The sequence below is a fragment of the Mastigoproctus giganteus genome, chromosome 11 (genome assembly GCF_048544385.1).
Source record: "Mastigoproctus giganteus isolate SK-2022 chromosome 11, ASM4854438v1, whole genome shotgun sequence".
Classification (NCBI taxonomy): Eukaryota; Metazoa; Arthropoda; class Arachnida; order Uropygi; family Thelyphonidae; genus Mastigoproctus; species Mastigoproctus giganteus.
Window position 1 is genome coordinate 158,113,193 of NC_143585.1, and position 27,766 is coordinate 158,140,958.

The following is a 27,766-nucleotide window of genomic DNA, read 5'->3' on the forward strand; positions in this document are numbered from 1 at the left end:
TCACATCCGAAGAAATCAATACCTTGTATACATTGCATATACAAGTCAATCAACACAGTTTATCGAAAGAAGATTTCCGTGTTGATGAAATTTGAAAACGCCAAGAAATAAATTTACCTGACAATATGACATAACAGAGATCTATGCCATAACAACCAAGTAAATTTTCGTCCAGCTATCAATCACTTCTACGTGACAAAAACCAACCTGTCAATCACTAGTTAATCGGCTGTAAGAGACGATATAAGTTCGATTGTTTTCTGGAGAGTACGGATAGCAAATAAAAAAACAAACAAACCAAATTATAATATTTGGGTCTCCTGTAAATGATTACATCTATGATCTACCCCTATATTTATTTTGTCTGTAAATTGCATGTTCTCTGGTCGATTTGCCTGTATTCTGGGCGAAAAAAACCCCAGTTTGTGCGGGTGAAACCTTGCTATCTACGCTTGAGACCGACTAACTCAGCAACGTAGTGAAAAAAGCTCACTAAAGTTCCTGGCGTCATCGACGGGATTGGAACCCGGGCCTTTTCCACCCAGTGTGAGGAGGACGGTGTGACGATACCAGTGTGCCACCCGCGCAGACACGGATAGCGAATAAAAAACAAATTATGATACTGAGTCCGCTGTAAATGATTACATCTACTCATATATTTTTTTTTGTCTGTGAATTGCATGTGTTCTCTGGTCGATTTTCCTGTTTGCTGGACGAAAAAACCCTAGTTTCTGCAGGGAAAACCTTGCTATATGCGCCTGAGACCGACTAACTCAGCTACGGAGTGGAAAAAACCCACTAAAGTTCCGGCGTAATCGACGGGATTCGAACCTGGGCCTTTTTCGACCCGGTGTGGGGAGGACGGTGACGATACTACTGTGCTTCTCGCGCAGACTGTATAGTGAATAAGTTGAATACTATAAAAGCATCTAAGCCAGTGCTTTATTATCACCAGAAAAGACACCCGTCGTTAACGGTAGTTCATTTTTAAATCGCTGTATAGATGGCAATCTACACGAATGTGATCAACATCTTCCTCGAATCTGCAATTAGATAATGGATTGGGAGAGAATCCTAGTTTATAGTTTATTATTCAAATTCCAATGTCCAGTCAGTAAATAAGATCCAACCAGACCAAAGGAAATCCCCTTTCTTGAATTCCATGAGGGTAGTAATGAATTCTCTTCTTACCTTACCAATCACAGAAGTGTTCCAGTCATCTTGCCATTTGTTAACAAAAATGAATCTAAGTCGTTTCAGCTCTGAAGAAATTGAAGCATTTAAATGAAATTGAATATCGTCGAGAGCAGTAGAATATCCCTTTTTTAAGTTATGTTTCAAGTACCTGTATTGTACTTCATAATGAATAGGCAACCTTCCTGTTAAAACTTAGTGCCACAGTTGAGGTAGTCTTGCAGGTCCTGATCATCACGAGAAGAGCCGCCCATTGTGCTTTAGGAGTTGCTTGATGATAGCTGTCTTCATGGCTCCATATCCCCAAGCACCAGCGCCATAAGCAAGGATGGAGTTGGAAGACGGAATTGTAATATAAACGTAATGTGGAGCTCCTCAAGCCAGATTCATTTTTGTTAACTTGCCATAATTTGGATAGGAACGAATTGCATTTTTCTTTGATGAATTTTGTATGCATGAAACTCAATGAAACTTTATCTAGCATAATTCTAGATATTTGGTAGTAGAAGTATATTTAATTAGTTGTCCATTAATCTGATCCCAGGAGGACGCCCTTTATGCAATCTACCTTTGAGCAACATCTGTGAGGTTTTGCTAATAGACACCTGTAACATATGAATGTCTAACCAGTTCGAAAGTTCTTTGAGAACATTCTTGGCAACGTCTTCAAGTGACTTCCCATGATATACGTTAATCAGGATTGTGAGGTCATCTGCATATGCTATCATGGAAGAAGCATCAAACTGATACCACCAAAGTGTGTCAAAGGCCCCTTTGAAGCCCAAAACGAGGCTGAGAAGGTATTTTGATGTACGTTCTCTTTGGAGAGGCAATGGAATGTTCAGAACCTTTTCCTCAGACAAAGCCAAATTGTGCAGACGATGAAAATCCGGTGGTACTGTAAACAGTTAAGAACTGGAAGCAATGATCTTCACTAATGCCTTGCCCAAGCCCAAAACTGGGAGCAAGGCAATACGATCTCTGATCCAGCTGCGATAAGAAGCTGGATCAGAGGCAGGCTTATCTCGATTTTTGAGAAGTATCTTCAGATTGGCAACTTTCCAAACACACGGAAAGTACCGTGTGCAAGATATATGAATTAAACAAGATTAGAAAAACAACCTTCCAGATCCTCTGAATAACTTAGACCTCTAACGTCATATACCAGAACGCATAGTCTTCCAAGTAAGATATACTTCATCAAATGCAAAAGCAGGTTCTTCTGATGAGCCATTACAATTTGAATTGTAACCCCAGGAACTCACATCTGGTGAGTATGGGCTTGGCACACCCAGAGTCCTGAGTTGGGTATCATCATTCCTCTCTCTCAGAGTAACTCGGGAATTTTTTTTTTGGCTAATGCAGCATAAGCCCTCAGGCTTCCTTGCGCCATATAATAACAATAACAATAAAGCTAATAATAATAACAATTCTTACTTTTAATTTCTTCTTGTAGTAGAGAAAACTCAAACCAGCCACCTAGGGTGGAGGCAAGCCAGCCTCAGTAGGTGCCGGTTCCAATCTCAGTAGGTGCCGGATAAATGGTGCGGGATGGAGTCAGGAAGGGCATCCGGCCGTGAAAACTATGCCAAAACAAGAAAAATGGATGTGGAATGGTTAGAGCGTACCCCATAAGCGACGTGCAGTTACGCCGCCCGGAAACTGTGAGAAAAGAGTCATGGCTACCGAACAAAGTACGGGTTCGGATAAAGAAGTTAGTTAACCTAGAGAAGAAGAAGAGGATGAAAAATGTTAGAATAGGAACATTGAACATCGGGACGATGAATGGAAAGAGTAGTGAGATTGTGGATATGATTCAAAGAAGAAGAATGAAGATCCTATGCTTACAAGAGACAATGTGGAAGGGAAATAAAGCAAAAGAGCTCGGTGAAGGGTGCAAGTTGTTCTTTAGGGGAAAAAATGGAGTAGGTATTGTAATTGATAAGGATTTGAAAGATGGAGTGTGTGAGGTTAAAAGAAGGAGCGACAGGATTATGCGCGTGAAACTGGTGGACACTTGACCACAATAGTATGTGCATATGCCCCGCAAGTAGGATGTGGGGAAGACAAGAATAGTTTTTGGATGGAAATGGATCAAGTGGTCATTGCAATACCTGAGAAAGAGAGTTTGATCGTTGGGGCGATTTAAATGGACATTTAGGAAGAAGCAAGAGAGAGGAAAGAAGAATGAAAAGAGGAAAGAAGAATGAAAAGAGGAAAGAGGGAAGAAGTACGGAAGGTGGAGTATTGGGGAAAGAAATGGAAGAATACGCAGTGGGATTCGCGCGATGGTTAACACCTAGTTTGAAAAGAAAGAAAGACAGCTGATAACATACAAGAGTTGGGAAAGGACAAGCCAGATTGATTATATCATGTGTCGTAGTAGGCATCTAACGGAATGAGGAACAGCAAGGTGATAATGGAGAACGTGTGTCTGCACAACACAGATTGCTTGTGGTTAATTGGGAGGTTGTAGCGGACAAAAGTAGGAAATATTCAAGACAGAGGGAGAAAAGGATAAAATGATGGAGATTGAAAGAGGAGGGTTTGAGGAAGGAGTTTAGGGAAAAGGTGCTAAAAGGAATAAAATTACCGGAACACGTGCAAGAGTAGTGGAAGTTAAATAGTTATATCATAAGGAAAGTTGGAAATGGTTGTTGGGGAAAACATCAGGAAAGTTGGCGCCGGAGGGAAAGGAGGCTTGGTTGTGGAATGAGGAAGTGCAATCTGTGATAAAACAAAAGAAGGAGATGAATAAAAGGTGGGATTTAACACGTAGCCAGGAAGGTAAAGAAGCATATAAATTAGCAAATAAGGAGGCAAAAAGGGCTGTGGCAATAGCATAGGTGAAGGAAGTGGACGAGGCCTATGGGGAACTGGAAAGGAAAGATGGGGATAGGCAGTTAACGATAATAGCCAAAGCGAGAGACAAGGCATAAAAGGATTTCTCATCAATAAAACAGGTAAAAGATGAGAGGGGAGTGGTAATTCACGACCAGAAGAAGATTAAGGAAAGTTGGAAAGACTATTTTAAGAAGTTATTAAATGAAGAAAACCCATGAGCATTATGCTAGGATGGAGAGACAAATGAAAAAGTGGAAGGTATGAGCAGGAAGAAGTGGAAAATGCACTCAGAACAATGAAGAGAACAAGGGAAAGCAGTACGTGCTGATCAGATACCTGTAGAAGTATGGAGAAGTATGGGCGAAGACGGAATCGATATCTTATGGAACCTTATGGAAAAACTGTGGTAGCAGAAGAGGATACCAGATGAGTGGAAGGAAAGTATACTTGTGCCAATCTATAAAGGAAAGGGTAATGTGCAGGAATATAGGAACTACAGGAGAATAAACTTAATGTCTCATTCGATGAAAATCTGGGAAAGAATTGTTGAAGGAAGTATATGGCAGGAGATGGAAATAGGAGAGGAATAGTTCTGTTTCATGCCGGGAAGAGGAACAACAGATGCGATCTTTGCTTCTAGGCTGGTGATGGAAAGGTACAGGGAGATGCAAGTAGAGTTGACATAGCGTTCATAGACCTGGAGAAAGCATATGATAAAATGCCCAGACAAGAAGTAGGGAGATGCATGAGGTAGAAGGGTGCATAAGAAAAGTATGTAAGGCTTGTGAAGTAAATGTACGAGGGAGCATTGACTCAAATTAAGAGAAGTGTAGGTATGACTGAGGGATTCTCTGTAGTAGTTGGACTGGACCAGGGATCAACTCTCAGCCCATATTTGTTTGATCTAGTAATGGATCTGTTGGTGAAAGAGACGTGGAGTAGAGCACCATGGAGTATGCTGTTCGCGGATGATATCATACTGTGCGAACCATCCCGAGAAAGGTAGAGAAGAAATAGGAGGAAAGTTTTGGAAGAGAGAGGCATGAGGATAAGTAGAACAAAGACAGAATATATGGCATTGAATGGAGAAGATGAGAGTTCTATAAAACTACAGGAGGAAAAGCTACCATCAGTTTCGAAATTTTGAGTACCTGGAATCGAACGTTGTGTGGGATGGAGGATTGAGTGCAGAAATACAGCATAGAGTGAAATGTGGATGGTTGAACTGGAGAAAGATGAGTGGGGTGCTGTGTGATTAGAAAGTAAATTGCAGAATGAAAGGAAGAGTGTATAAAACTGTGGTAGATCCGCATTGATGTAGGGTGCAGAGACATGGGCGTTTACAAGGGCCCAGGAGAAGAAGATGGAAGTGATGGAGAAGAGGATGCTAAGATGAATGTGTGGTGTGACGAAGGAAAGGATAAGAAATGACTACATCAGAGGTACGGTTAAGGTAGGGCCTCTTAGTCAGTCTGCGCGGGTAGCACAGTGGTACAGTAACCGTCCTCCCCACACTAGGTGGTAAAGGCATGGGTTCAAATCTTACCGTGGCTGAGTTAGTCAGTTTCAGGCGTAGATAGCAAGGTTTTTCTCCCCAGAAACTGGGGTTTTCGTCCTGCAAAACAGACAAATCGACCATAGAACACACGCAATTAACAGCCATAAGACGCACAGCACAGCAGATGAATTTAATTATTCGGGTGGCCTAAATATAATAGTTTGGTTTTTTTTGGGCCTCTGAGTAAAAAACTGCAGGAATCTAAGTTGAGGTGGCTTGGATATGTGAAAGAAGAAGTGAGGTGTATGTGGGGAAGAGGTGTGAAAAGTTGGAGGTGATAAGGAAGAGGAAGAGGGGAGACGTAAGCTGAGATGGAAGGACAAGATGGCAAAGGATTTAAAAGAGAGAGGATGGAGGAGAGACGAAGCCCAGGATAGGGAGGAATGGAGGAAAAGAATTAAAGACGGAAATGCCGACCCCATATAAACGTGGGAAGAAGGCGAAGATGAAGAAGAAGTCACAACAGCCAAAAAAAAGGGACTAACATCTACTACAGTTTACTACCATGATGCACCCCTTAAAGTTATTTAGTCCTGTTTTCTTATCTTTCACATTCCGTGGATCTGAACCGTTGCTTTGGTACTCAGAACATCTTGTGAACAAAAGCTGTTGTGGCAAAAAAGAAGACTCCACGAGTTGAGTTCAAGCATTACTTTGACACATATCATCAGACAAACGCGGACCTAAATTACACTTCTACCATAAATAGTAGTTTCCCTGAACCCTTAGGGTAACCTCAATGATACTTCCAAAAAATCCTTTCAGCACTTTGTTCAATTGAATACCATCTCTACAAAATAGATTCCTTCTACTTCTAAATGCCGCACTGATAAATTTTTTGTTACCCTAGTGTTTTCCAAGTTCTCTGAAGTCTTGTGTTAATCCACAAGACTTTCAGCATATAAGCCCTTCTATCGTGTGTTCCACAGGCTTTTCCGTCATATTATGCCCTTGCCCATTAATGTACTCGTGAATCACTCGCTACAGCAAGCCAGCACAATATCATGTGAATCCAGACACCCTGTGTTTCAAATGATTTATCTAGTGGTTCAAATTAGGACAAATTAATCTAGTGTTCTAAATTTACTCCGAGAAGTAAAGAGCAAATTGCAACATCTAGACGCGTTGTGTTTTTCATCCCGAGATACCTCTTAACTAAGGGCTGACTCGAAATGCCGCAATTATTGATTCTTTAAACATATGGTTGTTCAGTGAATTGCATGTAACTGGAAGAATGATCATGACATAATTATAACAAACAAAAAAGGTTTATTTAACATATATGTATACAAATAAGTACAATATAATTGGTACATAAGTTAGATTAATTGGTATGTAATTGTTAAGTAAACTAACTGGATACAAGCAGTATCTTGCTTTAGCAATATTATAATTTTGTGATGTTCTTCATGTGACTTTTACACTAATTCTCTATCAAGTACAAAATTCTTTGTGTTTGTCATAACATACCCTTGTTCAAATACTAGAACAGGGAATTATATTAACTTAATAGTGTAATTAATATTTGACAATTAAATTAATAAGACTCATTCTCTATTAAAACTGCATGCTAAAAAAATAATACAATTGTCGGGGTATATTTATATATATATGTGAGGAAAGATGTCTTATAAATGCATTAAAACTTATGCAGGTAATAGGTTCGGCTTTTGGGTGATTTAATACAGTTTGTTATTAAACAATAAGGGTTGACTTACCCGAAAATATTCTGCACCGCATCGGTAAGGGGGGAAATCTGTTCCAGACATCAATATAGTTCTTTTCTCATCTTTTCCCTCGTAATTATTAATTTACCTCTTCTTTACACAATGACAAAAATCGGCCAAAACTATCACTACTCTTTTCTTCAGTCATGTCTTGCTCAAAGTTAACTGTGTGTGTGTGTGTGTGTGTGTGTGTGTGTGTGTGTGTGTGTGTGTGTGTGTGTGTCCTTTCGTTTTCCCCCGCCGACCGGGCCAGCCGAGTGGGTAAAGTACCTGCCCGGAAACCCAAAGATCGCGGGTTCGATTCCCGCCTCGGGCTTGGATCAAAGTACTGCAAAAACCTTGGGAGGTGCAATATGGCCACAGAAGCCGATGCGCCAACAACTACCAAATCAATCAATCGTTTTCCCCTTTTCCAATATATACCTCCGCATCCCCTCCTGAGCTCTCTAAGAATTGTTTAGTTCTCACGAGTCAACTATGTGGGGGGGGAAAGAATTAAATGGGTATTATACCATGCACGGAGTTACACAGGAGAACAGGTGATGTCACTGAGTGTAGTATTACGGCGACCGCATCCCTGGGGCGATTGAAAGCGAAAGTAAAGCTTAAGTCCCGTCGAAATGACGCTATGTTTGTTGTACAGACCGTGAAAAAAAATATCAGGCACTATTAGGCCAAATACCTCTTGAAAGTAAGCGAAAGGGCAAAGAAAAATGAAAATATTTGCCGTTTAACACGTGTCTTGGAAAATTTGCAGACATGTACACATTCTGAACTAACTCGCGGCATTTTGTCAGCATAGTATTGTTAAATGATACTACTTTAAAGTGTTTTAAAAACTCTTTCGAAAGTTTTTCGAAGGAAAAACTTTATTTCGAAAATTTTCAAAAAGTTGTGGGAAACTTTGCCTTCAAAAAATTCTAAAAAGTATGGCATTAGTGGAAATTTGCTACGATGGATAAAAAGATGGTTGAGTGGGAGACGGCTGAGAGTGGTATTAAATGGACACTGCTCTTCATGGACTAATGTTATTAGTGGAGTTCCCCAGGGATCTGTGTTGAGCCCATTGTTGTTTTTATTTATCAATGATATATCTGTATTTATCAATGATATTAATGACGGTATATCAGGCTTAATGCCCGAGATTGCAGATACGAAGATTTGTAGTGTTGTTAATGACAATAGCTACTAGGATCTAGAAAAGTTGATCAGATGGGGGGGGCTGAGCGGTGGCAGCTTAAGTTTGCATATGGGTAGAACTAATCCCCGAGTAATATGCCAAACTGTGCAGTGCTGCACACCAGGTAGCGGAGAATGAAAAAGACCTGTGGGTAATCGTGTAGTCAGATATGATGTTTTCTTAGCAGTGCAGACAAGCTGCAAGAGTAGCTCATGAGGTCTGGCCAATGATGCAATGGTGTGCAAAACTTAAGGACCAACACTATTTCTAAAGGTTACAACCATAAAATCAAACGAAACAGCCTGTGGGTATTTGCATTACTGTGGCCGTTCATTAGAAAGCTGGTGCATATGCAAAAATTTGAGTCGTGATGAGAGGGCTCACATTAACAGATAAAAGCAGCAGTCCAGCTGTTATGTGCAAATTACAGAGGTCTTTGTTGAAGGTTAATAAACCAACTATCAACTAAATTTATGGGTTTGCTTTGACATCTGATGAATATTCATCAGATGTCAAAATTCAGAATATACTGAATGACAGCTGAATATTCATTCAGATGTTAAGCAAGAACGTAATCGTTTGGAATGAAATGATAAATCTGTGACAGATCCGCTGGGATACGTCATCTGTCAGATTTGTTACTAGGACTTTTTTTTCCTGAGGTGATCTTTTGTGTAAAAGGTCACCTCAGGAAAAAACTAATGTGGCGAGAGGTTGGCACACGGTATGACCCCACAAACACCACTGAAAGAGGTCGATATGGCGGTCGAAGTGGTCTCGTCTGGGGAGGCGTTACCTTGGATAGACGTACACAAATCCAGATACTGGAAGGCGGTACTGTAACTGGTGCACGCTACTGTACTGAGGTAATCCTTCCCCATGTGCATCTGTTCCGAGTCTAAAGAGAACCTGTTTGGTTCTCTTTAGACTTATATACATCCTTCCTCTTAACGGGACATGGATTGCTTAACGAAAAACTATGTCGTTTTGGTGGTCTTTCTAGGATGGAAGCTTGTCAATGCAGGGAAAAAGAAAATTGGAACTACATTTTATTTGATTGTCCGCTATGTAATGACTTTAGAGATGTTCAGTTTCTAGACTCTCTCACGGGCATGAAACTTTGCTGGTGGGAGAGAAAAATTGTTATGTTGCTCTTCAGCTGCTTGCATCTGTTGTTTTCACATGAAGAAGAATTAGTTATACGGCTACGAATAATTCTACTCATTTGGCTGGTGGAGCTACTTAATAGGGAGCAATGTTCCTTGGATGTTGTGTATTAGGGGCCAGTAGATGTCTTGGGATGCCATGTACATTAATGTTTTGACTTTGAACTTGAACTGAACTGCATACATTTGGATTGACTTTGATTTGTGATATAGAACATTGTACTTTACAACCTCAGGATACTTATATGGAGCAATATAACTTAAGCCATCTGTTTATTTGTATTCAAAGCCTGGTTTGATGATAAGGTATTGTCTACCGTGAAGGATGTTAATTGTTATAGGAGCTACGAATATGAAGTATAATGTTTTATTTATTATTATTTATTAATTTATGTTATTATTATTTTTATTTATTTACTTATTATTATTTTTAAAAAGTTTTAAATTTATTATATATATATATTTCCTTCATATCTAGTACTTTATATATATATATATATATATATATATATATATATATATATATATATATATATATATATATATATATATACATGATCATGTACCAAACACAGTGTTTGGTACATGATCAGGTGTAGCCCCCTGATGAAATACCTGATCTATGTACCAATTTTTAATTTTTATTTTATAATTTTTATTTTATAATTTTTATTTTATAATTTTTATCTCTATCACCCTCCCCTCTTTTTCTTTCAGCTTTTGTACATATAATTGGCCTGTTAATTCGGCATTAATTCGGATTTAATTCTACTTAATAATTATTTTTTTTTTTTTTTTTTTTTTTTTATAGGATCTTAACATTCTTTTTCTCTTTTTTCTTCAACTAGGCTCGGCATTTTGTGTTTAATAACTTCTCCATCTATATTTTTATTTTATTTTTATATATTTTTATTTTATATATATATATATATATATATATATATATATATATATATATATAAGTACTAGATATGATGGAAAAAATGTCAGTTTGGTAAAGCGGTAGCAGTTTTGGGTGAGATACGGTGCAATATGTGGACGCCATGTGCGTCAAACACCCAGGTAACGTACATATGCCAACGCCGGCACCATGGCGAAACCTATAGATACAATATATAATATATGATACAATATATAATTGAAAAGTGAGCGTAAAACAAAAGATAAAGCGTAGAACAAAAAGGTGAAAGCAGTAAAGGAAGTAATCTTTGATAGAGCAAACTATAATATAGAGCAAAATATATAAGCTAGTGAGGCAAAATTGTATAACAATACAGAAAGCAATGCAGTAAATGATAAAAAATTATAAAAAGGGGTTAATTATGGGTATGTAGATACATTAAAAGGGACTTTGTCTAAGGCTAACCCTCTCAGTGTATCAGCCCATAATTAACGTAGCTATCTGTTTCTGTAGTCAGCTGCCAGCAAATCCAGGTGAGAATATAAGTAGGAAGATAAAAAGGTAATGATAATATGCCGAAAGTTGGTATTAAGCCGTTATTGGAAGGTTAGGAATTTAGAAGCAATAAGATGTGATCCAAATGCTGGTAACAAGCAAGTATTTGGTAAGTAGATTGCTGGCGAGATGACTGTTAGCCCTACCTCGCCTAAACAATACTTGGCCTAATACTAATATATATATATATATATATATATATATATATATATATATATATATATATATATATATATATATGATACACGGTATCACCCCACAAATATATATATATATAAATAAATAAATAAAAATAAAATATTTATTTATTTATTTTTATTGTCATTTTTTTAAAACAAAAAAGGAAAAAGAAAATTATATATATTATATATATAATATTTATTTATTATAATATTTATTTATTATATTTATAATATTTATTTTCAACACCCCAGGAACTTTTTTTTCCTTCCTCTAGAGTGGGCCCACAGAGGAATCTGGCCCATCTTTTGCCAACATCAGGTGGGTCATTTTCTCGAATTGAGACAGTGCAAGCTCCACTGGGACTGGCCCCCATTCCCGTGGTGTGGATAAGTACCTAGAATCATTGGTCCAGGTGCTTCTGGGTAGCCCAGTGGCCAGACACAGCAAAAGAACACACACATAATACACGCAAACTTACACTACTCATTTCTGTCCCTTCTACAGAGATACGAGGCGAAGGTGAACTGACGTTCCAGGTGTTGCCCATTACAAACACATATCCACATGTTATGTGCAAATTACCGAATGGTGAGCACGGTAGACGTTCGATTGGTTTCATACAGTGCTACGAAAACAAAATGGCCAGTAGACAACACCTGGATGACTTTACCCGGGATCGAATAATTGGGACGCTCGAGGAAGGTCGAAGTGCGAGGAGTCTGGGTGCAGAGTTCGTTATCGCCCATAGCATTGTCTCACGTGCATGGTCGGCCTTTAGAACGACAGCTACAGCTGTTCGAAGGACCAGTGGTGGTCGTCCACGAAAAACAACGCCCAATGATGACCACTATATACTCCTACAGGCCAAGAGGGACCGCCACCAGACAGCGGGATCCATTGCAAACCAGCTGCACAGGACGCAGGTTATCGCGGTTTACTGTGGCCAGGCGAACACAAAGGTGGACTGTTTGCCCGATAGCCAGTACGCTGTGACCCTTTAACGCCTGCCCATCGGAGACACCGTTTACAGTGGTGCATAGAACACAAGGGCTGGACAGCAGGACAATGGGGTAAGGTACTCTTTAGTGATGAGAGTAGATTCAGTCTCAGCAGCGATTCCGGAAATCAACTAATCTGGCGAGAGATTGGCACACGGTATGACCCCACAAACACCACTGAAAGAGGTCGATATGGCGGTATGCTTTTCCCATATCCTTTTCCCCTATATAGTATGCTTTTCCTATATCCTTTTCCCCTATATGGTATGCTTTTCCTATATCCTTTTCCACTATATGGTATGCCTTTCCCATATCCAGACCACTCCTATGAGAAGCTACAGTTGAAACCTGACTGGTTCTAAGTTTTGCACACTAGTGTGTATAGTAATTTTGGTAGCAGGAATAAGGAGGTGATTATCCCCTTGTATAAGGTAATGGTCAGGTCACCCCTTGAGTACTGCATACAAGTCTGGAGACCTGATTTTAGGAAAGATCTTGAGCTACTAGAACGGGTGTAGAGAAGCGTGATGAGTGGGTTGCTGTTACCAAGAAAGGCTTAAGTCCTGCAAATTGTAGCATCTGGAGACTAGGCACCTGTGGGATGATCTGATGGAGATGTATAGGGCCATACTGGTTTGAGCAAGCTCAATTCTGTTGGGATTTTCCTTCTTGCTCAGATTCCGCACCTGAGGGCACATAAATTCAAATTAAGGAATGACATTTGTAGAATAGATGTGCAGAAATTTGCCTTTAGCCAGCGGGTGGCTGATTTCTGGATCAAACTTCCATCTGTGATGTGGAAGTTGACAGCTTAAATAAATTCAAGGCAGAACTAAAGAAATGGGTGAAATTAGAATTTTTTTTTTTTTTTTGGCTGATGCCATATAAGCTTGCTTTTTTGCATCCACTGAGTAATAACATATCTCACTTCCCTCTGCTTGCTTCTCTGCCTATACTTTCCGAGTAACTCTGTATCTACTAATGCTAAGATAGTAATTTCTAGGTGTATTTTGTCGTAGTGCTTTTGATTTTATTTATTTATTTATTATTTTTTTTTTTTTTGGAACTAGTGAAGAAACAAGTGTCATCCGTGGTGACTTGTTTCGGAGAGACAGGATGGATAAGTTATTATTAAATCATCAACCTCCCTTTGTTTATCACGTTTCGGTATGAGTATAAATACTGAAAAAGGAAGCGAATGTAGTTCGCTGACCCCAATGCAATTGTTCAATGGTTGTAATTTGGTGAAGATTGCTGCGCCAATGGTCAGATATTCAAAGTAAGTTAATAGATTTACTATTAATTGCCCGTATGCATTTCTGTTTGCTTTTTTGTGTTTTATTTACACTATTCGGGCATGTTCAGAATATTGGCTGGTTGCTTTCTTGCATCATGTGCCCCTACTAATGCTAATTATCATTAAACACCGAACGTAATTTTATAACCCTATGAATTTAAAGTTTTAAATTTTAACAGTTGGTTATTGTAAGTTGTTTTTGTTATTGTAGTCGTGTTTATTTCTAAAATAGTGTGCATGATTACTGTAATGTAAACGATCTTTACACGTTAGGGAAAATACAGTAGTGTAAGGGAAACATATTTACCCTTCAGTGGTATAAATATATGTGAGTGGACTTGTGGTGTGTATGTCAACCCTAGTAAGGGCGAAAAAAAAAAAAAAAAAAACAACTTTGTTCAGAAAAATTAGAGTATAACATGGAAAATATTGCGGAGTCACTGTACATTATTTGTTTGATTTTACATTATATATTTTAATGCTTTTGTGTAAAAAGTAAATAGCCATGCCCAGAGGCAGAATTACTTTTCCCTTTCGTGGAAGAGATAAGCCTATTGAGAAATCTCTTGAAATCCACAAAGACTGGGTAATTTTTATCTTCCCTTAGCCATGATAAAAGCTTGTAGGCTCACTTTATATTTCTCATAGTACTACTATTATAGTAAGTTTTTATTCAGTGGGGTATGTGCCACCCCAATGAGTTGGTATATGTCAAATTAAAAAGGGGTGGAAGAAAGGTTCAGAAAAATTAAGGTAACATGGACAATGTTGAGTCACCACGTATATTTTATTGCATGTAAAACTATACAGAAAAGTGAAAAAAATTATAAAAATAACAAAACCAAATTTAATCCAAATCCTGAATGCTTCTTAATTTGATTCATGAACTGCCTTCAAAACTGTTGTTTTAAACCTCCCATACATTTTTGGCACATTTTTCTGTATTCTGCATAGTGTGGCACTTAACACAGAAAAGACTCATGTAGAATTTGTGTCACAGATTCTACAGCGAGTTCAACCCACATGATTTGAAGCTGTCCAGCTCTCATCAAAGATGGGGTTGCTTCCTTGAGATTACATGTTAATGTTGTATTGGGAAGTAACCCCCCTCCCCCCAATAGCAATCATGCAATTCCCTTCATCAAATCAGGACAGTGTAATCAAGAATAATTCTTTCAGGAATTTTCTCTGGCAGTGTTGACAGTCATAAAGCAGACAATTTGAGAATTTATAGTTGCAGTTTCATTGCTGAGGAAGAAATTCTCAGTGGCTATGTGCTGTTTCTAGCTACACTATAATTGGCTGAAAGCTTTTCTACTGTATCAGCATCTACTTTGGTTCTCTATTATATAGAGACAATTTCAGGATTGATTTTTTTTTCTTTTTTTTCCCTTTTCTCTTGCTTGAACTATGAGGTGCAAGACAAACATCTCTTCACTAGAGCAATAAAATTAATTTAGCCTTAATGTTATTTACATGTTGGCATTTTTCCCTTCAGCATAGTTCCATCTAGAGTTTATACATTGATAGTAGCACTTATCCCACTGTTTGAATCATTTCTGGAACTCCTGTTCTGTAATGCAATTCATATCTTTGTGTAATTCAGCTTTAATTTCCAGGATTCTTTGAATCACTGTCCTTTTTTCATTTAGGGGAACAGGAAGAAGTTGGGGTGGGTGGGTGGGGGAGTCATTTTGGGGAACAAGTCATACATCAGGAGAACAGAGGGAGATTGGCACCATCACCATTTTTTTTCCTAGCTAATAGCTGCTGAACCGATAAAGCTTCATGGACTGATGCATCATCATGATGCAAAAACCAATCCAGAGTGCATCATTTGTTTGGGGGTTTTCTCCTGATATATCTCCCAAATGTCTTAAGATGCCAGTGTAGAACTGGTGATTTATATTTCTTCCCTCTGTTCTCCTGATGTGGAAGGAACTTAGCGTGCACTTGATGTGTGATCTGATCTGCCTTTCTTTTTTTGGACATGGAGATTCACTTTTTCCACTGGGAGAACTGCTGTGTTTATTATTATTACTAGCCATATAGTGCAAGGAAGTCTGAGGTGTATGCTGTACCAGCTAAAAAAAAAATTTCCGAGTTATCCTGAGAGAGACAGAAAGAGAGACACACACAGAAGTAGAAGAGAATCGCCAATAAAGAGAAGAATGATGATATCCAGCTCAGTACCCTGGGTGTGCCAAGCCCATACTCACCAGATGTGAGCCCCTGGGGTTAAGTGCTTGCAGGTCCATGTACACAGAAAGCTGGTTCTGTTCATCAGCAAACAGGGTATAAATTTTGTAGCAATCTACTTCATTTTTAAAATTTAAGGTAAAATTCATTGACATGTACTGTATGACAGACCTAAAATGTGACAAATTACATAAATTGTATGCTGTGTGTTATCATAGATGACTTGCACTTTTTTTTCACATTTTCATCATCTGACTCAATGGATGACCTGATTGCTGAAAATCCTCAAAAACAAATGGTATTGAAGTGTATCTCTTTTGTTTTCTACCCTTATCATTATTACCAAATGGTGGTTTAAGAATTTCATAAGTCTCTGAAGTGCTTTTCCCATTTATGACATTATTTGATACAGATCTACTGTTCTTAATGTCCAACATCTTACTCAGCTACATAAATCAAAAGGCATACTCAAAAGAGATACACTTCAATACCAGTGTATCTCTTTTACCAGTGCTTTTGTGGTGAGCTTCATGCCAGCATACTATTGGCATGAAACTTGCCACTAATTCATAATGAATTAGTTCATCATTATTCTAAATAGTGCACTGCTATAATACACATGGCTAGCACTCAAGGCAACCAGTGCAGGCAATATCTATGCAATTAAATCTTGTAAAAGGCAGATTGTGGAACATGTAAGCATAATAAGAAGTCCTTTTGAAATCCAAAGAGACTGAATATTGCTTATCTTCTTTTAGCCATTATAAAAGTTGGTAGGATATCAATTATATATATTTTTTCTAATAGTATAACAAAATTAAAATTACTTTTTACCACTGCAGAATTTCTTTGTGAACAACTGCCCAACTAGTGAAAAACTAGTAAACAAATCGTTTAGGTTAAATAAACATTAAATAAACAATGAGCAGCAGCCTCGAAAACAAGATGCAGGGTATTTCAGAGACTGCTGGGAGTCATTGCAGTACAAGTAAACACATGGGTTGTGTTAGGGTAGCTAAGAATAGGAACAGGTGCAAGTATACTTGCATGTATACCAATGCTAGAAGTTTGGTAAATAAATTTGATGAATTTGAGGTATTGCTCAGAATATCAAAGGCATATATCGTTGGGATATCAGAAACGTGGTGTCACACAGATATAAGAAATGCAGAACTGGAATTTGGGGAGTACAATGTGTGCAGGAAGGGTGGAGGGATTATGCTATTAGTTAAGAAACACATAAAATCCAAGGAAGTGAAGCCAGTCAACATCGCTGGACAGTGCAGTGTCGAGTTCGTTTGGTGTGACATAATCAGTGGGAGATCAAAATTGAAAGTAGGAGTGTGGTATAGGCCTAATGACTCTGATGAGTATAATAAACTGTACAGGGAAATAGAGGGGGCCAGTAAATCAGTCTTATAATGGGAGATTTTAATTTCTCAGATATTGACTGGAATTTGTGGGTTGGTCACTCACACACTAGCAAGGCTTTTGTGGATTTATTGGATGATTGTTTTCTACATCAGCATATTTGGGAGGCAACTAGAGGGAGTAATAACCTTGATTTGATTTTCAGTAGTGATTCTTCATGCATTAAGAATCTGCAGATAGAGGAACCACTAGGTGGCAGTAATCGCAGCGTGCTGAAGTGGGATTTACGCAAACAGGGGTAAAGGGAAGAGTTTTTACTTTCGTAAAGGTGACTACGGTGGTCTGAGACAGTATTTAAATTCTATACGGTGGGACCAATTGATGATGTTACCAAAACCAAATTAAAAATGGGAAGCATTCAAATAATTTATCTTGAAAGCTACTAGACTTTACATACCAAATAAGAAATATTGTTCAAGGTTTAGGCCTAAATGGATGTCAGATGAACTAATGAGACATATGGCAGAGAAGAAAAATGCATGGGATACATATAAATTAACATGTGACACAGAAGCCTATGATAGATATAAGCTGATCTGTAACCAAGTTGCAAGGGAGGTTAGGCAGGTGAAGGCAGATTACGAGAAATCTTTGGCAAAGGATGCAAAGAAAAACAGCAAAGAGTTCTTTATCTATGTAAACTCTAGAAGGAAAGGGATGAATCAGATTGGTCCACTGGATATTGATGGTTCAACTTTTGATGATCCTGCTTAGGTGGCTAACAAACTAAATGAGTATTTTGCATCTACATTCATCCATGAGGAGTTATTCATGGAGAGGAATGCCAGAGGTGAGTTAAATTCTGGTAGTGAACTAGATGATTTTGTAATAACTGAGAGGATAGTGGAGGAGAAATTGTTGAAGATAAACATAAAAAAAGCACCTGGGGTGGATGGGATCTATCCAGTTATATTAAAGGCGGCAGCAAAGGAAGTAAGCAAACCCTTAGCCATAATTATGAGAGCTTCTTTGGACTCAGGGGAGGTATCCATGGACTGGAGACGTGCAAATGTGACCCCAATTCACAAAGGAGGATCGAAGGGTGACACGAGTAATTGTAGATCTATTAGTTTAACTTCTGTTCCAGGAAAATTAATGGAGGCATTGGTTAAAGAAGCACTGCAAGATCATCTAGACAAGACTTCAGTTGTAGCTCGGACACAGCATGGTTTTGTTAAGGGGGAAAGTCTTTCCTGACCAATTTGATTGGATACTATGATGTGGCCACAAAGGAACTGGATGCAGGGAATAACTTTGATATCGTATATTTGGATCTTAGAAAGGCTTTTGATACTATTGCACATGGAGGACTGCTGCACAAATTGGAGCAGTGTGGCATTGGAGGCAAATTGCTGCTATGTATAAAGGGATGGTTGAGTGGAAGAAGACAGAGTGGTAATCAGTGAACACTGCTCGTCATGGACTGGTGTTATTAGTAGAGTTCCTGAAGGTTCAGTGTTGCATCCATTGTTGTTTTCTGTATTTATGAATGATATTGATGATGGTATATTAAGCTTAATGTCCAAGTTTGCAGATGATACGATGATTATCCCCTTGTATAAGGCAATGGTCAGGCCACGCCTTGAGTATACAGGTCTGGAGGCCTCATTTTAAGAAGGATGTAGAGGTATTGGAACGAGTACAGAGAAGGGCAACAAGATTATTGAATGGAACAAAGGGTTGCTCTTATGAAGAAAGGCTTAAATTTTGCAAATTACAGTGTCTGGAGACTAGGCATCTGTGAGGTGATCTGATTGAGGTGTATAAAGCCTTGAATGGTTTGAGCATGCTCAATGCTGATGGGATTCTTCTTGCTCAGAATAATCACATGAGAGGGCAGAAATTCAAATTAAGGAAAGACAGATATAGTATAGATGTGCGGAAGTTTGCCTTTAGTCAGCGGGTAGTTGGTTGGTTGGTTGGTGGAACAGACTTCCATCCTTTGTTGTGCAAGTTGATAGCCTAAATAAATTTAAGGGTGAGCTGGACAGGTATTTAGAATGAACAGAGGGGTGAAATGGGTGCGGTTTTTTTTTTTTTTTTTTTTTTTTGGCTGATGCTGCATAAGCTTGCTTGCATCATATGCCTCTACTAATGCTAATTTTTTTCTAATTTATTATGTATTCTGCACACTATCGTGTGATTAATATTTATAATGGAAAACATTCCATGAAAGCAGTCTTATACAGCAACAGAAAAGAAAAAAAAAAAAAAAAACACTATTTCCCACATGACTTCTCCAACTCGTCTAATAATTAGTGTAGTCCTTACCCCCAGGGGCACACATCTGGTGAGTATGAGCTTGGCACACCCAGGGGCTTGAGCTGGATATCTTCTCTCTCTCTTTCTCTCTCTGTAACTTTTTTTGGCTGATGCAGCATAAGCCTCAAGCTTCCTTGCACTGTGTGGCTAGTAATAATATTTATTCAAAGTACTCTCTTTCACAACAACAGATCATCTACCCACTGGCAAATTTTCCTTATCAGTGCTGCAACTATCCTTCCTCTATTTTAATTTATGCCCCATGTGTATTTTCTGAGCAAGAAGAAGGTTGCCATTACCATTTATCATACTCAATCTATTCAAAGCCTTAAACACCTCAACCAGATCCCCTCACAGGTGCCTAGTGTAGAGACACAGTAATTTGCATAACTGAAGCCTTTCTCTCTCTTGCCTCTTTCTAAACCCTTTTCTTTTCCTCACTAATCTTCTTATTCTTCTCTCCACCTGTTTGTACAGATCACACCCTTCATAAAATGAGGTTTCTAGACTTGTATGCACTACTTGAGATGTGGCCTAACCATTGCCTTGTACATTGGGATAATCAGCTTATTTTCCCTGCTGGCAAAATTCTTGTATCTCATTGGCAAAACTCCATGAGCTGTCCTAGCATAGTCTGCCTGTACAATTCCCCTAGGTCTTCATTACCCTGAGTGTTGTGCCATGTGTGTTATTCTGGAATTATGCATATGAGACTCCCACCTCTCAGTCCATCTGCCTAATTATTCTAGATCTATTTGCAGTAGCCTATCCTTATTAACCACCCTGGAAAGCTTCATATCATCTGTGAAAGTAGACATTAGCCTGATATGTCTTACTTCAGAAAAGGTTTTGCCACTGTTCCACATAAAAGACTGCATATATATTGATCATTATGGGATTACAGGCAAATTACTGCTGTGGCTAATGAGATCATTTAGTGGAAGAAGAAGATTATCATTTGTCACTGTTCTTCTCGGACTATTGTTATTAGTGGAGTTTCCCAGTGTTCAGTGCTGGCCTATTGGTTTTTTCTGTATTTATTATTAATATTGATGAAGACATCAGTCTTAATGGCTGATGTCTTCATCTTAAAGTATACAGATGGTGTGAAGGTTGGCAGAGTGGTTAATGGTAGTAATCAGGATATGCTACTGCAAGATCATCTTGAAAAATTAGAAAGATGGGCAGTATCAACATTATTAATAAATATATAAAAAAAAAAAAAGGTCCAGCTGAACTAGAACTCTACTGCTGACAGTAATCCGAGAGTCAATTGGTAACTCGTTCTGTCTTCTCCCACTAAATGATTCCTTCACTGATAGCAGTAACTTGCCCTTAATACCACACTGCTACAATTTGTACAGTGGTCTTTTATGCAGAAGTGTCAAAAGCTTTTCTGAAATCCAAGTACAGTACATGATGTCAAAATTATTTTTTACATCCAGTTCCTCTGATACTGCAACATAGTATCCAATCAGATTGGTTAGACATAACTGCATTCTTGTGTTGATAGTTGTACTTTACATCTTTGATTAATGACTTCATTATTTTTGCCTGGAACAAATAAAGCTAACAGGTCTGTAAGTGCTCATTTCATGCTTTGATCTCCCTTTGTGAATTGGCAATGCATTCTCACATCTCCAGTCTAACCATCTCTGCTGAGCCCAACAGTGCTCTCATAAGGAAGTGCAATCCAGTTGACATAGATGGGCAGTGCAATGTTGAGTCAGTTTGGTGTGACATAAGCACTGGGAAAGCAAAAAACGAGGGTAGGAGTTTGTTATAGGCCTAATGACTCTGATGAGTACAATTATACAGAGAAATAGAGTGGGCCAGTAAATCAGAGTATCTTTTAATGGGGGGTTTTAACTTCCCAGATATTGACTGGAACTTGTGGATTAGTCACTTGCACACTAGCAAGGCTTTTGTGGATTTATTGGATGATTGTTTTCTACAGCAGCATGTTAGAGAGGAAAGAGTGAGTAACACTCTTGATCTGATTATCAGCAATGATTATTCATGTACTGTATTCAGAATTTACAGATAAAGGAACCGCTAGGTGACATTGATCACAGTATACTGATCTGGGATTTACTTAAAGATGTAACTACCATCAGGGGTAAAAGGGAAGGGTTGTTGCTTTTGTAAAGGGACTACGGTGGGATAAGTCTTGTTATTTATAAAAGTTTAATTGTGTAATTGGGAGAGAGTATTCCCCACAATGGAATGCAATGGTTTCGACATTTAGAAACCACTGCATTCACTGGCTGGCTCTCTCTCTCTCTCTCTCTCTCTCTCTCTCTCTCTCTCTCCTTAGGGACACTTCGATGACATTGACATTATATCCAGAAATGTGGTATAATGAGGTGGGTATGTAAAGGTTGCACTATATTTAATAGGGATGTTATTTATCATAAAATTTTTTTCTAACTTTTTTCTGGTTATTACCAGATGTTGTTGTTAAGGGTTTAATGACACAAGGGCATCAATGGCCAAGATGTGTCTTTTCCAAGTTTTTTTTTAGATTTGTTTGTCAAATCTGATTTGTCGAATAAAATTAAGCAATTCATCTATATTCGCAGAATTGTCTAAGATCTGTTGAAGGGTAACTGGATTCTGGTTATTGCATGAACTCTGAAAACAAAGCAATCTGGAATTTCTAAATCAAGGGCATACCAAAGAATGTGTTTTACGGAAAGCTGAACTTGGCATTGGACACAGAGTGGGGGATTTTTGTTTGCCAATAGATGAAAATGAGTAAGATGAGTATGGCCAATTCTCAGTCTGGCAAGTATTACTTCTTCTCTGCGACTCTCTCTGATGCTGGAATTCCATATTTCTGGATTAGGTTTTATTTCCTGCAGTTTATTGTTGATTTCATTTTTCCATATTTGAGCCCATTCATTTTCACTTTCTCTAATAATGATTGGACTAAAATCAGTGTGTGGAACTATCATTGTTTTATTTGGCAGTTCTGATGCTGACTTAGATGCAATGTCTGCTTTTTCTTTGCCTTCTGTTCCGCAGTGTCCTGGGATCCAGCAAAGAGTTATTTCAGATTGTTTCTTTCGACAGAGGTTGATTAGAAAGTCAATTTCTTGTAGGAGAGGATAACGAGAATGTCGTTTACCCTGTATGGCTGAAATAGCACCGAGTGAATCCGAATATATTAAGACAGAGAGGGACGACTGTTGACATATTTCACTTAATGCAAGCTGTATAGCATATAGTTCTGCAGATAGAATGCTGCACTCAACTGGGGATTTTGAAATTACATGCAACAGGAGCACGGCTGCTGCACCTACATGTGATTGGGTCTTAGATCCATCCATATAGATTGAGTTTCCCAGTGTGTTGCGAAGTATAGTTGGCATGCAACTGTCGGATATTACATAGTGGAATGGTATTTTTTGGCCACTGAGCGAAATAAAGATCAATGTTTATATGATGTCTATTCCATGGAGGTAAAGGCATATTTTCACTTTCCGCAATTTTATTGAGATCGAGTTTCCACTTTTTTATTACTTCTTGAAGACGAATCCCAGCAGGTCTGGGTTCATTAGGCTTGGATTCATAAAGTGTTGGCCATAAAGGTTGGTTGAGGTATACCCAACAGGGGTGAGTTGGAAAGCTTCTTATTTTGGCAGCGTATTGGCAGAGTAGGCGTTGTCTTCTAAGATATAGCGGAGGGTTGTGTGCTTCTATATACAAGCTTTGTACAGGCGAGGTTCTATAGACGCCTAGTGCTGATCGAAGGGCACTGTGTTGAATGGTGTACACAGACCGTAAGATGCTTTTTTTAGCTGATGCATATACTATAGCTCCATAGTCTAATCATGACCGGATTAGAGCATGATACAAATTCAGCAATGACTGTCTGTCAGCACCCCAAGATGTTGAGGATACTGCATGAAGAATGTTTAGTTTCTGGAGGCATGTAGTTTGTAGATAGGTCACATGTTTACAAAAATTTAATTTGGTGTCTAAATTCAGACCCAATAATCTTATGGAGTCTGTCATCGGTATTTCTCTGCCTTTCAGTTTTAATACAGGTTCCGGATGAAACGATCGTAATTTACAGAAGTGTATTGCTGCTGTTTTCCCCTCGGTTAATTGATAGCCGTTGCTTTCTGTCCAAGTTTCAATTTTGTTTATTGCTATCTGTAGTTGTCTTTCAATGGTAGCCATGTTCGATGATTGACAGGAAATAGCAAGATCGTCTGCATACATATAAACTTCTACCGTGGATGGGATGTCTCTTATAATGCTACTGGTACGTAATGCAAAGAGTGTGGCACTTAAAATCGATCCCTGAGGTACTCCTTCTTCTTGTGTGTGAATTTTGGACAGCTCATTCTGAAATCTTACTTGAAAGGTCCTGAGGTGAAGAAAATTCTGAATGAATCTAGGCAGGTTACCTCTAAGGCCAAGTTTGTATAAGTCTTGGAGGATTCCAAAACTCCAGGTTGTATCGAATGCTTTGGTAATATCGAAAGTTATCATTACCATGTGCTGTTTTTTAAGAAAAGCATTTTGAATGTGAGCTTCAACCTTGATGTGGACATCAGTTGTACACCTGTTACGGCGGAAACTAAATTGATGGCATGATATAGCATCTTGATCTTCAACAATCCAGACAAGTCTCTTGTGTATCATCTTTTCTATTATCTTTCCTAAACAGCTGGTCAAAGATATAGGACGATAACTATTGGGAGAGGAAGCATCTTTCCCGGCTTTCGCTATGGCTGCCACAACTGACTGATGCCATGTATCAGGGTAAACATTCTCCTCAGGGTAAACATTAAAATTTTAGTAGTATAGAGTTTGAGTTGAGGTGGCAAAGCATTATATAGAAAATGCCATCTGGTGCAGCAGAACTATTTCTAGAATTCTGGAGAGCTTCGTTGAGTTCATTCATAGTGAACGGAAGGTTATAAGAATGAGGTTGTTTTGTAACAAAGTTAATTTTATATTTTTCCATGGACATTTTTTTGCGTCTAAATGAGTCTTCATAAGATTGAGATGATGAAGTGACTGCAAATGTTTTTGCTAAAGCCTCTGCAATATCAGTTGGAGAAGAAATATCTATTCCTTTCCAGGTCAAGATTGGGGCTTTGGTTTGTTGACACTTTCCACCGAGGATACGGACCTTTCTCCAAATTATTCTGGGGTCAGTGTTTCTGCAGATGGTAGAACTGAATCGAATCCACGCATCCTGTTTAGCTTTTCTACGAATTCGGCATGCTTCAGCTTTCAGCCGTTTATAGTTTATAAGGTTCTCCATTGTAGCATTTCGGCGAAAAGTGTTCCAAGCTTTGTTTTGTTTCCTTTTGGCAAGATAGCAGTCCCTTGTCCACCAATTATTATACCTTTGTTTCGTAAGGTTAACTTTCGGTATTGCGCTGGTAGCAGCTCCAAGTAGTTGTTCTACTATATGTCTAGTGGCATTATTAATAGATGCAATAAGAATCAAATGGTTATCAAATTGCACAGTTTTCGAAAACTTTTCCCAGTTAGCTCGTTGAAAATTCCACGTAATTTTTTGTTTAGATGTATAGTTTGTATCCGTCTGTATTTTGCAAATTATAGGAAAGTGATCGCTGTTTTGAAGGTCAGTTAATACTGTCCAATCAAAGCTAGGATAAATGGATGAGGAACATATGGACAGATCCAGAGCAGAGCTAGAACCTGTAGGCAAGTGGATATAAATGTGCACACCGGTATTCAGTAGTGTTAAGTGATGGTTATCAAGTACAGTTTCGATCATCCTCCCTCTACGATCTATGTTCGGGGAACCCCACAAAGGATGATGAGCATTTAGATCACCTAGAAAGCATACAGGTTGCGGCAGTTGATTAAGTAAATTGTTAAATTCTGCAATGGAACATGAAGCGTTTGGTGGAATATAAATGGAGATAAGAGTGAGATTAATTCCAAGAGCAATACGAACGGCTACTGCTTCTAGATTAGTGGAAAGCTGAACGATTTTCGATGGTACATTACTACGAACTAATATTGCTACTCCTCCTCTTGCTGGAGACTCAGAACATCTGTCACATCTATATAATGTATACCGTGAGAAGTATGGGGTATAATTTGATGATAAATAAGTTTCCTGTAGACAAATACATGCAGGATCATGCTGGTGCATTAAGTACTTTAATTCGTCAAGATTGCTTCTTAGTTCTCTACAATTCCATTGAATAATTTTCTGCATTACTTGGGTTTAGGTTAGGTGGATTGGTCTGATCGTTTGTTTTTCCCTCGATCCTGTTTATATTTCTCTCGTTTTGAAAAGACTGGGCAAGTAATATCCATCTCATCATCAGCATGAAGCATGAGAACAGGATCTTCATTATTTAACTTCTCATCGATTTCCATAGTTCGTTCAGTTGGTTTATTTTGTGCACGATGAGAATCTTTCTCCTTCAATAATGTGCCTGAGTTGGGAACGTCTTGTTGTGGCTTGGATGGTTTTGTATTAGTAAAATTTGATGGACTCTGTCTTTGTTGCTGTCAGTGTCTCATCATCCGCAAGGATGGATCTAGCCCATTGAATAAGAGATAATTTAGGAGGAATAGTAATATAAGTCTGTTTAGAAAATTCTTTAGTGTTTTTGACTGCATTGTAATATGTTTTGGCAGGCATCACATTTAATATCTGTTTACGTGCGTGCCTCTTGGTAAGATACATTTTTCTCTACCTTGTACTTCATTATTTTCTTTCCCATTTTCCATAATTCGCAAGTTCTAGAATATGCGGGGTGAGTACCCTGGCAATTGGGACACTTTGGTGTTGCTGCTGTGCATTCAGTTTGGGAATGGTCTGATGAGCCACACAGGAGACAGATTGTCATACCTTGGCATGCTGTTTGAGAATGACCATACTTCTGGCATTTAAAGCATCTAAGTGGATTTGGTATATAGGGTCGGATCTTACAGGAAAGGTAGCCAGCTTTTATTGATTCTGGGAGATTCGGACTGCTGAAGGTAAGGATAACATTTCTTGTGGGTGTAAGGAAACCATCTTGTTTGGTCATAATTCTCTTAGCACTGACAACATGTTGTGCTTTAAGTTCTTCGGCAAGTTCTTCCTCAGAAACATTAAGGAGGTCCCATTCCGAGATGACTCCCTTTGAGGTGTTTAAAGTTCTGTGCGGTGTTACCGAAATGGGAAGGCCTCCGAAGATCGTTTGCTTCAGGAGTTGTCTAGAATGACTGGGATTGGAAGTCTCTATAAGAAGATCTCCTGAGCGAAGGCGTTTAACAATTTTGGGAGTACCTGCTACAGCTTCTATGCACAAGAAATGGCAATAAGCTACTAAGAGGTTTCGTTGATAATGAGTGTACAATTAAAAAAGCAGGTAGGTCATGTGAAGAATCATCTTTTTTGAATTCTTTTTTTGCTTGAGATGACTCAAGTTCATGCGAGCACGTAGGGTCTACAGTCGGTGATATTAATGGATCCATGTTTGCTCCTTTTCGCCCTGAGTATTAGATTAATACTCAGACTACCAGCCCCGCCATGTGGAGGCAGGAGCGGTGCCACCAGTGACCAAGCGATTAGAGATTAGTGGTTAGTGTGTTAGAGAAATTGGTTATATATATATAAATATAAAAGAAAGGTGTCTTTCCTTCCTTGATACGAAGCTTAGTTCTTTATTTAGAAAAAGCCAAAATTAAATAATTTTATAAATAAAGAGGGGTTTTAACAATCTCTACAATCTGTCGCTTAGAGAAAGAACGCTTTCAAATCACTTTGGAAATATCGCTATGATCACTCGCTTGGTACTCGGGGCCGTTATTACTAGAAAAGAATTTTTAAAAATTAGGCTAAGGTAAAGTAAGCTAACATGAGAATCATGGCAAACTACAGGAAACTTGCCAGATAAACTAGTTTGCTGCTACCGCACTTTCTCCCTAGTATGTATCAGAGTAGACCTGAGAATGTGGGGAGAAACTGTGGTAGCAGCAAACCACTTTGTCTGATAAGTTTCTCTTAGTTTGCTGTGGTTCTCATGTTGGCCTTCTTTACCTTTGCCAAAAATAAATTAATCGTACATCAAAGAATAAAAATGCAGTATGTGGATTATCGAATAAATCCTGTTTTTTTTTTTTTTTTTTCCTGCTTTCACTTTTCACTTTTTTGTATATTTTATTTACTATTATTGTTATTTTTTTTAATAGTTGTGATTTCCTATAGGTCATTGGTCAAAATTTGTCATCTTGAGAATGCATTATTCGTTACAGTAAAGCACAGCTGACTTTATA

The 27,766-nt window shown here is 38.4% G+C and overlaps 1 protein-coding gene across 1 annotated transcript in view; it reads left to right on the forward strand.

Moving 5' to 3' along the window:
* The first annotated feature begins 13,377 nt into the window (after positions 1-13,377).
* The window catches only part of LOC150078532 (tRNA-dihydrouridine(20a/20b) synthase [NAD(P)+]-like), a 199,809-nt gene continuing 185,420 nt past the window's right edge, over positions 13,378-27,766 (forward strand). Inside the window, exon 1 of the mRNA XM_090384600.1 lies at positions 13,378-13,585. Coding sequence (XP_090240726.1) covers positions 13,476-13,585 — 110 coding nt within the window. The 5' untranslated portion in view covers positions 13,378-13,475. The remainder of the gene's footprint in view (positions 13,586-27,766) is intronic.